This window comes from Dama dama, chromosome 7 (assembly GCF_033118175.1).
Source record: "Dama dama isolate Ldn47 chromosome 7, ASM3311817v1, whole genome shotgun sequence".
Lineage (NCBI taxonomy): Eukaryota > Metazoa > Chordata > Mammalia > Artiodactyla > Cervidae > Dama > Dama dama.
This window is the reverse complement of record NC_083687.1, coordinates 13,248,922-13,261,563: the sequence shown is the minus strand read 5'-3', so window position 1 is coordinate 13,261,563 and position 12,642 is coordinate 13,248,922. Positions and strand designations below refer to the sequence as shown.

The 12,642-nt window shown below is 48.1% G+C and overlaps 1 protein-coding gene across 2 annotated transcripts in view; it reads left to right on the top strand.

Moving 5' to 3' along the window:
• CPNE5 (copine 5) overlaps window positions 1–12,642 on the top strand; it is a 102,485-nt gene that overhangs the window by 32,506 nt on the left and 57,337 nt on the right. For both annotated transcript variants that reach the window (XM_061146575.1, XM_061146574.1), the window contains exon 4: window positions 11,537–11,640. In XM_061146575.1, coding sequence (XP_061002558.1) covers window positions 11,537–11,640 — 104 coding nt within the window. The remainder of the gene's footprint in view (window positions 1–11,536; window positions 11,641–12,642) is intronic.

Below are 12,642 nucleotides of genomic sequence, written 5' to 3'. Positions count from 1 at the left end.
ATTTGCTGTGTGACCTTGGGCAAGTCTCTCAGTCTCTATGAACCTTATCTTATGTCTAAAATGAAGGTGATAATAGTACTGCCTCATAGAGTTATTATGAACATTCATTACAGGCGGATCCTTTACCCCTGAGCCACCGAGGAAGCCCAGTATTATGAACATTAGATGAGTTAATATGTGGAAAACACTTAGCACCTGGCACCTGGTAGGGCTTGGTGATATCAGTATTGAAACCAACTGGGCGGCAGGTACTCCAGGCAGCCTTTCATGCACATTTCCTTCTAGCCTTGCCCTGGAGAAGGAAGGAGGCTCTGTTTTATCAATGGGGAAGTGTGCTCTCTGAGGGGTTACCCACGTGGTCTCACATAGATAATAAGTAACAGAACCCTGGCCAGTGTGGGGCTCCTGGGCTACTGGCTTGGCTACCCCTCTACACGCCCTGGCTGTAGTCTCCAGAGCCCGCTCCCCCGCCCCCAACCAGGGTCATCTGCATGGAGCTGACTGACAAATTGGGAGACATCCCTGAGCTGCTTCGGAGAAGGCAATGGCACCCCACTCCAGTACTCTTGCCTGGAAAATCCCATGGACGGAGGAGCCTGGTAGGCTCCATGGGGTCGCTAAGAGTCAGACAAGGCTGAGCGACTTCACTTTCACTTTTCACTTTCATGCATTGGAGAAGGGAATGTCAACCCACTCCAGTGTTCTTGCCTGGAGAATCCCAGGGACGGGGGAGCCTGGTGGGCTGCCGTCTATGGGGTCGCACAGGGTCGGACACGACTGAAGCGACTTAGCAGCAGCAGCAGCAGCCTGAGCTGCTTGCTGTCACTGCCCCAACAGAGACTTGTGAGGGAGAAGAAAGGGACCAGGTTTTAGAAATCTGGAAGCAACAGAGAGAGCCTCTCCCCAGGCTGGCTTATTTCTGCATCTCTAGTGTCTGAGCTGGGGATGAGTGGGCCAAGGACACCCCTCTCTCCCTCCACACCCACTAGCAGCGTCCTTGCCCAAGCCTCCTGCCTTCCCTTTTCTATCAGTGAGCAGAGTGGATTTTCTTTTCTTTTTTTTTTTTTAATATTTCTTTATTTTTGGCAGTCTTGGGTCTTAGCTGCAGCCAGAAGCTTCACTCTGGTTATTGGTCCTGCAACTTGCGGGATCTTAGTTCCTGACCAGGGATCAGACCCGAATCCCCTGCATTCCAGATTATTAACCACAGGACCACCAGGGAAGTTCCCAGACTGAATTTTCTTCTCTAGGCCTGGGTGGCTAAGCAAATTTTACACATCCTACTGCCTTTTTTTCTAATTAAGGCCTGGGGGGCATTGCTAGGTGTTGAGGGGAGCCCACTGGAAGGGCAGAGGCTGGATCTCAATGGAGCAGCTGGTTTGTAAGCACAAAGGGCCAGCACCGCATTTTCCCCTCAGCCTCACCCTGTATGTAGATGTTTGGAGAGAAACCACATAGAACTGGGGCCTCCAGGGGACTCAAGCACAGAGGACCCCTTTAGATGGAGGACTGAAACCTCAGGTGTGGAGGGTGAGTAGGAAGTGTTAGTGGTTAGGGCCAGGAGCGTCTCAGAGACAGGGCTGAGTTCAGAGACTTGGGAGACATACCTGGGTGGCTTGGCCACCAGGGTGTGGGATTTATAAAGAACCGGAGCGTGGACTCATACATTTACAGAGGATGTTTTATGCCTCGGGGTCTCTTCTAAGTATGTCGTTGTTGTTCAGTCGCCCTGTTGTGTCTGACTCTTTGTGACCCCATGGACTGCAGCACACCAGGCCTCTCTGTCCCTCACCATCTCCCAAAATTTGCCCAACTTCATGTCCATTGCATCGGTGATGCCATCCAGCCATCTCATCCTCTGACGCCCTCTTCTCCTCCTGAAGTATATTACATACACTAAATCATTTAATAATGCTCCAACAACCCTATAATGTATGGGTAAATGGTCATTTCCATTTTATGGAAGAGGAAATTGAGGCTCAGAGAGGTGAAGCTGTTGCAGGAGGTGGGACCCCTTTCAGGGCCTGAGAGTGGGCTTTTTTCTAACACTCAGAAATGAATTGTTCCAGAAAACACATGTGCTGACAAAGCAAAAGACTTTATTGGGAAGGGGCGCAACAGGTTAAGGGAACCCAGGAGAACTACTCTGCCACGGGTTCACAGTCTTAGGTTTTATGGAAAGTGAAAGTGAAAGTCGCTCAGTTGTGTCCAACTCTTTGTGACCCCTTGGACTGTACAGTCCGTGGAATTCTCCAGGCCAGAACACTGGAGTGGGTAGCCATTCCCTTCTCCAGGGGATCTTCCTAACCCAGGGATCGAACCCAGGTCTCACACACTGCAGGCGGATTCTTTACCAGCTGAGCCCCCAGGGAAACCCAGGTTCTATGGCAATGGGATTAATTTCTGGGTTCTCTGACCAATCATCTTGCCGGGCCCGTGTTTGGTCTGACTCAGGGTCCTTTCTGGTGATGCGCGCATCTCTCAGCCAATATTCTGGGAGGATCCCAGCGCAAAGGATTCTGGGAGGTTGGTAGGACATATTATAGGCTGGCATCTCCTCACTCTTTTTGGCCCCTCTCAAATTTTCCCGATGGGTTTTTCAGCTGCAGCTCCCTGTTCCTTATCAGGACCTCCTATTGTGAGGCAGCTCATGCAAGTGGTTATCATTGTGCCTGACCAATGTGATCAATTTTGGTCAGCGGTTCCCTAACAAAGGAATTTGACCAAGTCACACAACCAGTGAATAGCTGAGCCAGGATTTGAACCCAGGAAGTCTCGCCTCACACTGCTTTATTAACTACTTTATTGCCTTCTGTAGGAAACCCTAAGATCTGTCTTCAAAGCTTGAATCAGTGGTTTTTAAAGCTTTCTGAAGACATGCTTCCCTTTGAGAAATTGATGAAAACCATGGGTTCTCTCCCCAGAAAATGAGGACATGTACAGACATTTGCATTTAATTTCAGAGCATCACAGCCCCCTCAGAGCTGGTTCTAATCTGGCAGTTGCCCTTCCCTGCTGGGCTTTCAGGCACCTGTGTGGATGGGGCCAGGATGTCTACTTTCTACAAAGTAAAGGCTGTGATGGGAGCTTTGGTCCCTGAGAGTCCCCACAGAGTCTCACAGGTGGGATGGCATCCCATCTGGGATGGGCTGTGCTGGGATCCTGCATCCCAGAGGGCTGTCACGGACCTTGGGTATCTAGGCTGCATGGCAGGAATCACAGACTTTACTGGTGACGTTAATGTTAACGGTGTCTGAGAAGAATGGGGTGAAGGTGGGGACTGTTCTTGGTTTATGGTCCGTTAAAGTTGGAAATTGTATGAGTGTGTGAATGTGTTTGTGAGAGAGAAAATTTGTCACTCAGGCGCCCAGCAGGAAGGAGAATTCTAGTCAACTGGTTTCACTGAAGATATTTAATGGATTTCTTTCAAAGGTGTGGGTGAGGTTGGGGACACCCACAAGGGACGGTGTAGCACTCCGGGCCTGGCAAAGACAGGGAGCTGTTCCCACCCAGGCTTGAAGGGGCAGTGGGAGGAGACAGTGTTACTGTTAGGGGAAGCACACTGATTGAAACCACCTACCCTGGCCAGGCACCGTAGTAACTATTTGCATGAGCTGTTTTAGGACAGGAGCTCCTGGTAAGGAACAGGGAACTAATAAGCCTCCACCAACCGGAAGAGTTCGGGAAAGGTCAAAAGGAGACACCACCTGTCTGATCACCTCCCAGAATCCTTCTCTCTGGCATCCATCTTGGCTGAACAAGGGTGCACCACCAGGAAGGACTCTGAGTCAGAATGATTGGCTAAGGACAACCCGGAAACTAATCCCACCACCGTAAAACCCGAGACTGCAAGCCAGTTCTGCAGAGCTGTTCTGCTGGGTCCCCTTACCCTCCTGCTCTCCACCCGGGTGCCCTTCCCAATAAAATCTCTTGCGTTGTCAGCATGTGTCTCCTCGGACAATTCATTTCCGAGCGTTAGACAAGAGCCCAGTTTCGGGCCTGGAAGGGGTCCCCCTTCCTGCAACACCAGGACAGTGTGGTGGTGCAGCTCCCCACCCGCCCCCAAAAATCTCCACTTCTCTGTGTCGCACAACCCTTGAGAACCACTTAATTTAGTCCTCAGAGAAGTTCCAAGTCTGCCTCCCCCCTTTGAGGGTCTCACTGGAATTTATGATGTGTAATTAATGCTGCTTAATTGATTTTCTTGAGGCTTAGTCATAGGGGCTTTAGGACCCCTTGGGAGCATCTTTGGTAACATGTCAGGAGCTTTTCCCACTGGGTTTGGTTGCCAGGGACAAGAAGTAAGCTTTTCAGAGGGTGAATACCCTGAATTTCCAGGCTTATTTCTCGTTTGTGCTTTTTCTTTCTTCCCTCTGGGAGGCTGTCCCCGTCAGTGGGGTCAAAGTCCCCTCACCACCCAACCATTCAGCCTCTTCCCCAGTTTCACACCCCAGCCTGCTCAGTCCTGCACTTGCCACCTACCCAACAATTCTCTAGGGTATTAGAGAATCACTTGCTAAAACAAAGAAGATTTCGAGCTTCCCAGCAGCTTTGTTAGTCAGAGAATTCCTGTGGCCCCCAGTGTTTGGTGTTCTGTTCCCCAGACTATAAGCAATGTCAGGCCCCCTCCCATCCTTAGAGACCAGGTATGGACAAAGGGCTTCAGAATGGGCTTCAGAGGCACAGATCCTTCCTGGGAGCTAGAAGAAGGATGTTCTGGGAGCTGGCTGACTTGGCTCTGGATTCTGGGTGATGAGGGGTTAACCTACTCACCCCTCCTACCTCACTCCCCATCCCGCCCCCCACCCCCCAGCAGAGCCAGATCTCATGCCTCTGCCTGCTTCCTTCCCACTTCTAGTTCCCTAGTACCTCATCTCTCCAAGTCCCTTAGGCTTGAAAGTGCTCTAATTCTATGTAGAATGAAATATAGCCAAATTGATTTTTTTTTTTTAAACTATCAGTTCATCTGTATTCTAACCATCATGAATAGGAGTGTAAATTGGGTCTGACAGGGACCCAGTGGTTCCTTGGATTTTTTAAATCCAAGTTTTCACATTTTTTTCTTTGTTAGTAACCCAAGTAATGAAGGCTATAAAACATGTTTAGTAAGTGTCTGGGTTGAAGATTCCATACGCGGTTTGTGACATGAATATGTTAATTACTCCCGGTCCTGGTAATTCATCACTGCCCAGCCAGGCTCCCTTGCCCCATTTCCTGCTTTAGGAGATACTAGGTGCCCTTGGAGTCCTCCTCCCTGTCCTGTTTCCAGGGGAACTCCATTTTCTTCTCTGGTAGAGATCAATCTCTAGGGAATTCCCCTCTATTGAAGCCTCGAGTGCCGTTTTTAAAAGCAGCGCTGTCATCTTCCCTAATGGGTGTTTTCCTTGGAGTCTCTGCCAGGAGTGGAAGGAGGAGGCAGGCTGCACAAAGGCATACTTGCTCTTTCTGGGCTGGGATTTTTATATAAAATCCTGCCGGAGAGTTTTTTTTTTTTTTTTAATGTGTTTGAGAGAGGAAGGCAGTGTATTGAGGAGGAGGTAGGTCCCTTTCTTAAAAGAGGATTCTCTGGAACCTGGGTGTTTTCCTGGAATAGTCTACATTCTAGAAAGCTATTAGGAGAAATTTTGTTTGCATCTGAAGACAAGAGGTATTAAAAATGAGCAAAGGCAGGAGAGGAAAATTCAGGAACTCTTTTGGAACCAGGTTATACGTTATAAGATTGTTATGGAATTTGATGGGTGGGGCAGGAACCCAGTCTTAATTCAACTCAATGTCCTCCCCAGGACTTGCACACAGGGAGACTTCTCTAAATGCTTATGAAGTAAACCTCATATTTACTTGGCTTTCATAATGCTTGAGGACTCTTGGCAGTTAGATGAAGGAAAAAACATAAGGAGCTTTGGAGTTAGACATAACTTAGATTTAGACCCAGCTCTGCCTAGCTCTGTGACCTTGGGCAAGTTACTTACCTCTGATTTTCAGTTTGCTCACTTGCAAAATCCCTGGAGAAGGAAATGGCAGCCCACTCCCATGTTCTTGCCTGGAGAATCCCACGGACAGAGGAGACTGGTGGGCTACAGTCCATTGGGGTCACAAAGAGTCGGACATGACTGAGTGACTGAGCACACACTTGCAAAATGGGTAACAACTCACGGAGTTTTTGTGAGAATTCAAAGAGATGAGTTCAGTCACTCAGTCATGTCCGACTCTGCGAGCAAATGCGCTACAGCATGCCAGACTTCCCTGTTTTTCACCATCTCCAGGAGTTTGCTCAAACTCACGTCCATCGAGTCGGTGATGCCATCCAACCATCTCATCCTCTGTCGTCCCCTTTTCCTCCTGCCTTCAATCTTTCCCAGCATCAGGGTCTTTTCAAATGAGTCAGTTCTTCACATCAGGTGGCCAAAGTTTTGGAGTTTCAGCTTCAGCATCAGTCCTTCCAATGAATATTCAGAACTGATTTCCTTTAGGATTGACTGGTTGGATCTCCTTGCAGTCCAAGGGACTCTCAAGAGTCTTCTCCAACACCACAGTTCAAAAGCATCAATTCTTCGGTGCTCAGCTTTCTTTATAGTCCAATTCTCACATCCATACATGACTACTGGAAAAATCATAGCTTTGACTAGGCGGACCTTTGTTGGCAGAGTAGTGTCTCTGCTCTTTTATATGCTGTCTAGGTTGGTCATAGCTTTTCTTCCAAGGAGCAAGCGTCTTTTAATTTCATGGCTGCAGTTACCATCTGCAGAGATTTTGGAGCCCCCCAAAATAAAGTCTGTCACTGTTTCCATTGTTTCCCCATCTATTAGCCATGAAGTGACGGGACTGGATGCCATGATCTTAGTTTTCTGAATGTTGAGTTTTAAGCCAGCTTTTTCACTCTCCTCTTTCACTTTCATCAAGAGGCTTATTAGTTCTTCTTCGCTTCCTTCCATAAGGGTGGTGTCATCTGCATGTCTGAGGTTATTGATATTTCTCCTTGCAGTCTTGATTCAGCTTGTGCTTCATCCAGCCCAGCATTTCACATGATGTACTCTGCATAGAAGTTAAATAAGCAGGATGACAATATACAGCCTTGATGTACTTCTTTCCTGATTTGGAATTAGTCTGTTGTTCCATGTCCAGTTCTAACTGTTGCTTCTTGACCTGCATACAGATTTCTCAGGAGCCAGGTAAGGTAGTCGGGTATTCCTATCTTTTGAAGAGTTTTCCACAGTTTGTTTAGCTTCACACAGTCAAAGGCTTTGGTGTAGTCAATGAAGCAGAAGTAGATGTTTTTCTGGAACTCTCTTGCATTTTTGATGATCCAGCGGATGTTGGCAATTTGATCTCTGGTTCCTCTTTCTTTTCTAAATCCAGCTTAAACATCTGGAAGTTCACTGTTCATGTACTGTTTGCAGCCTGGCTTGGAGAATTTTGAGCATTACTTTGCTTGCATGTGAGATGAGTGCAATTGTGAGGTAATTTGAACATTCTTTGGCATTGCGTTTCTTTGGGATTGGAATGAAAACTGACCTTTTCTGGTCCTGTGGCCATTGCTGAGTTTTCCAAATTTGCTGGCATATTGGGTGCAGCACTTTCACAGCATCATCTTTTAGGATTTGAAAAAACTCAACTATAAAGATCCACTTAATCTACTGACTATTCAGTAAGGGGCTCAATAAATGTTAGTTTTCTTCCTTCCTCCTGCATGCATGCTAAGTTGCTTCAGTCCTGTCCCTATGGACTGTAGCCCTCCAGGCTCCTCTGTCCGTGGGATTCTCCAGACAAGAATACTGGAGTTGGTTTCCATGCCCTCCTCCAGGGATCTTCCGACCCAGGGACTGAAACTGCGTCTCTTATGTCTCCTGCATTGTCAGGCAGGTACTTTACCCCTAGTGCCACCTGGGAAGACCCTGTGTTCCTACTGAGAATCTGCGATTCTTAACACCATCTGCAGCTTAAAATTATGTAGGGAACTTTTTAAAAATACAGTTGTTCAGACCCCACCCATTGAGATTTGGATTTAATTGGCCTGTGGTAGGGCGTGAGTATGGGTTTTGTTTTTGTTTTTTTTGACGCTGCCTCAAGCCTTGTGAGATTTTTAGTTCCCCTGGCAGAGATCAAACCCTCACCATTGGCAGTGAAAGCGCAGAGCCCTAACCACTGGACGACCAGGGAATTCCGAGCATGGGTTATTTTGAAAATAATCTCTTGTTAAAGGATACATTTTTTAAAGATAAAATAATGATTCCCACAGAAATATACATTGAACACATAGCAAAATTTTATTCAACTTATTCATTAATGAGGGAACCAGTAAGATGTTATAACTGGTTCAAATCCAACAACACGAACACATACACAATCACGAATGCTGAGATGAATTTACAAATAGATGCAAATCCACTGGGTAATAATCGAATAATCAATTGCATTCCACTGAGGGAAATTCATTTGCATTTCTGTGGATAAGAATCATTTGCATTACGTTATGCTTTCTGTAATTTACAGAGTTGTAAAAAAGCTCAGAGGGTAATGAAAGATGCAGACCTCTATGTAATCACATACCTGGATTGGTATGTGAAACAGGACACCCAGTGATCTGCTTTTTGGTACCTTTCGATGACTCCCATGCTTCCCCAGCCAGAGGAGCGCACCCTGCCTTAGACCTTTGCGTGTAATTCTGTGATGACTGTTTTCACGCTGTCTTGTAGTTATTATTTGTGTCTGAGCTGTCTCACCTATGACAGAGGAGTCCTGAAGTAAAGGATTCATATTCTATTTATCTTTGTAGCCCAGGACTCACCACATTGCCTGGCCTGCTTTGTAAGTGCTTAAAAACAGTTGAATTCATAATTGAATTGAATTGGATAACTCGACAAAACAAGCAGAACAAGTAGTGTTTTTGTTTATTTATTTTCGGTTGCTCTGGGTCTTGTTTCCTGTGCTAACGGCAGCAAGCGGGCTTCTCATTCTGGTGTCTTCTCTTATGGTGCGTGGGCTCTAGAGTGTAGGCTCAGTAACCGTGGCTCACAGGTTTAGTTGCCTCACCCAGACCAAGAATCGAACCCATGTCCCCTGCGTTGGCAGACGGATTCTTTTTTATTTTATTTTAAACCTTTTACTGGGCTATAACCACTTAACAGTGCTGTGATAATTTCAGGAAAATCGCGAAGCGACTCAGCCATACGTATACACGTATGCATTCTCCCCCAAACTCCCCTCCCATTCAGGTTGGGTAGGCTGATTTTCAACCACTGGGCCACCAGGGTAGTCCCAGAACAAGTCGTGTTATTTTCCATCTCCTGATGAGGAAGCTGAGGCCTTGAAAGTCTCTGATCTTGTCACATAATCAGCTTGTGATAAAGTTGGAACTCAAACCCTGTCATCCATTCCCTCCTTCAATCTTACTTCATTCAACAACGAGTAGCTGCTCTCTGCACCAGTCACTGGGAGCAGTGGGCTTCTGCCGTCCTTGCTCTCGGAACCTTACATGTAGGGCAACACGCTAAGAGAACGTGAGCCAGAATGCCTGAAGTCAGCAATTATTAGCCTTGCGACTCTAGACAAATTACTTGGCTTTTCAGTGCTTCCATTTTCTCATCCATAAAATAGGGAAGTGAAGTGAAGTCGCTCAGTCGTGTCCGACCCTTTGCGACCCCATGGACTGTAGCCTACTAGGCTAGGAGCTACTAGGCTCCTCAGTCCATGGGATTTTCCAGGCAAGAGTACTGGAGTGGGTTGCCACTTCCTTCTCCAAAAAAAATAGGGACGCCTACCATAAAAGGATTAATTAAGGGAATACAGTGCAAAGTGTTTACAGCAGCTGCTGGTGCTATAATCATCTGTGAAAGATGAGGAAAACTTGGATCCTCCCGTTGCTTGAGAAGCTCTATTGGGATGAAAACAGTAGATCATGGTTAGGGCATGTGGTGAGTGCAGTCATAGAGATATGAGGCAAACTATCGGAGTTGGAGAGCTGGACTTCTGGGGAGCTGAGTCTTAAGCATTAGCATAGGAAACTACATGGGGTTTCCCACGTGGCTGAGTGGTAAAGAATCCACCTGCCAATGCAGGAGACATAGGAGACTTGTCTTCAATCTCTGGGTTGGGAAGATCCCCTGGAGGAGGAAATGGCAACCCACTCCAGTGTTCTTGCCTGGAAAATTCCATGGACAGAGAAGCCTGGTGGGCTACAGTCCATGGGATCGCAAAGAATCAGACACAACTGAAAGACTAACACACTTTAGCCTCTTAAACAACGGGTTCATGAATCTGGGTTCAGCTTTGTGGAATCCTTTGCCTCAAGGTCTCTCACAAGGCTTCAGTCAAGGGGTTGGCCAGGACCTCAGTTCCTTCAATGCTGGGCTGGGGCAGGATCCCCTTCTAAGTTCACTCAGTGGTTTTTGGCAGGATTCAGATTCTCAGGGGTGGTCCCTTGCCACATGGGCCTCCCCATAGGTCAGCTCACACTATGGCACCTGGCTTCATCACAGTCAGCGAGAGAGAGAGGGAAGGTGCCCCAGACAGAGCCAAAGTCTTTTTTTTTCCTGGCTGTGCTGTGTCTTTGTTGTGGTCCTTGTGGTGTGGGAGCTTCTCTGGTTGTGGATCACAGGCTTAGTTTCCCCCCAGCATGTAGGATCTTAGTTCCCCTACTGAGGATCGAACCTGTGTCCCCTGCATTGGAAGGCAGAATCCTAACCACTGGACCATCAGGGACATCCCACCATAGTCATTTATAACGTAACCTCAGAAGTGACTTGTGCTCTAGTCCAATCGTCATTAGAAGCTCGCCATCGGCTCCAGCCCACGTTCAAGGGGAGAGGATTACACAAGGGCATGAACACCAGAAGGGATCTTCAGAGATCCCACAGCCCCTGTCTCTGCCTTGCGTTTACCACTGGGGCATCAAATCAGTACGCCTAAATCGAAATCAGTCCGAGAAGGAAGGTAGTCATAGAGGTAGTCATAGAGGTAGCACGAATTCAGTGGTGGCTCACAGAGGGTTGTCTGGTTGGAGGAATCAGGACGGTTTCCTGGAGGAGGCGGCATTAACAATGGACCTTGAAAGAGTGAAGGACTTGCCATTGGCCGATAAGGGGAAGCCAGGTGGAGGACACAGCATAGGCAAAGGCAGGGAGGTGGGCAAGTGAGGGGCCTGCTCAGATGTCCAGATATCAAAACCATCCCACTTGGGAATTCCCTGGCCATCCAGTGGTTGGGACTCTGTGGTTTCATTGCTAAAGATCCCAGTTTGATCCCTGATTGGGGAACTAAGATCCCACAAGCCAAAAAAAACCCACAAAAAAAAACAAAAAAACACTACCTCACTTGAGTGGAACCTATGTAAAGAAAGGGAGAGTTAAAGGGATGGCAGTGGCAATTAGAACCAGAGGTAGATGGCTTCCGCTGTTAGATGAGGGAGCTCTCTCCTTGACTAGGGGATGGGGGGGTGCAGGGGCTGGACAAGGCGTGGTTTCCATTAATACCGGGTTCAGGACTGAGGGGCTGTCCCTCCAGCCTGGCTGCGAGACCCACGCCCTTTCTCCTCTTGCAGTTTGGACGCACCGAGGTCATCGACAACACACTCAATCCCGACTTTGTGCGCAAGTTCATCGTGGATTACTTCTTCGAGGAGAAGCAGAACCTCCGTTTTGACCTGTAAGTAGAAGATGGTGCTGAGGTTGGAGCTGGGGAGGGAACCACGGTGGGGAGGTGGGGCTCCAGGACCTGTTGTTGGGGCAGTGGTTTTCTCACTCGGGAAGGTAGGAGAGCTGTCACATCAGAGGAAGCCCAGGGTTGACCTGGGAGAAAAGGGACTCTTAGCTGAAGTCCAGCCCCACGCACATCAGGAGATGGAAGAGAGGTGGGGAGAGGGAACAAAGGCACCCCGCTTTGGTCTAGTGTGGAAGCGCACTGGGCAATTACCTGATTCTGGGGCGGGTGGTTGAGGAAGATCTTGGGGGCAACTCCAGTTCTACCCCCAGGGAGCCCAAGTCCCCAGTGAACTCTCCCTCTGTCAAAGCTGGTTCTGGGGGCGGTGTCCCCTCCAGTTTCCCCTCCTGCAGGGGTTACCCGGCTGACCGGACTCAAAGCATCTGTGTGTTCATCACAAGGATGCCTAGTGCCCCCCTCTCCTGAGGTTAAGGGTGACAGTGGGGTTTTAGTCTGGTGAGTAGGTGGAGGAGTGTTTTGTTGTTTTGTTCAGGATGTAGGGTGGTTAGGAAGGACTGTGCCCCCAGAGAATTGTGGATGGAATGGGGAAAGGGGTTGGCAAAGAGTGAGCAAAGGGAAAAAATGCAGTAAAAGGAGACGAACGTGGAGGGAGCAATAGGAGGACTTGAGGGCCAGGGCAGTCAATGCAACCCATTGCAGAGAAGTCAGCTTCCCAGATGACACTACTGGTAAAGACCCTGCCTGCCGATGCAGGAGACACAAGAGACACAGGTTCAATCCCTGGGTTTGGAAGATCTTATGGAAGAGGGCACGGCACCCCGTTCCAGTATTCTTGCCCGGAGAATCCCATGGACAGAGGAGGCCTGGCAGGCTACAGTCCATGGAGTTGCAAAGAGTCAGACACTACTGAGTGACTAACACATACACAACTTATATATGGGCTTCCCTGGTTGCTCAGTGGTAAAGAATCCACCTGCCAATGCAAGA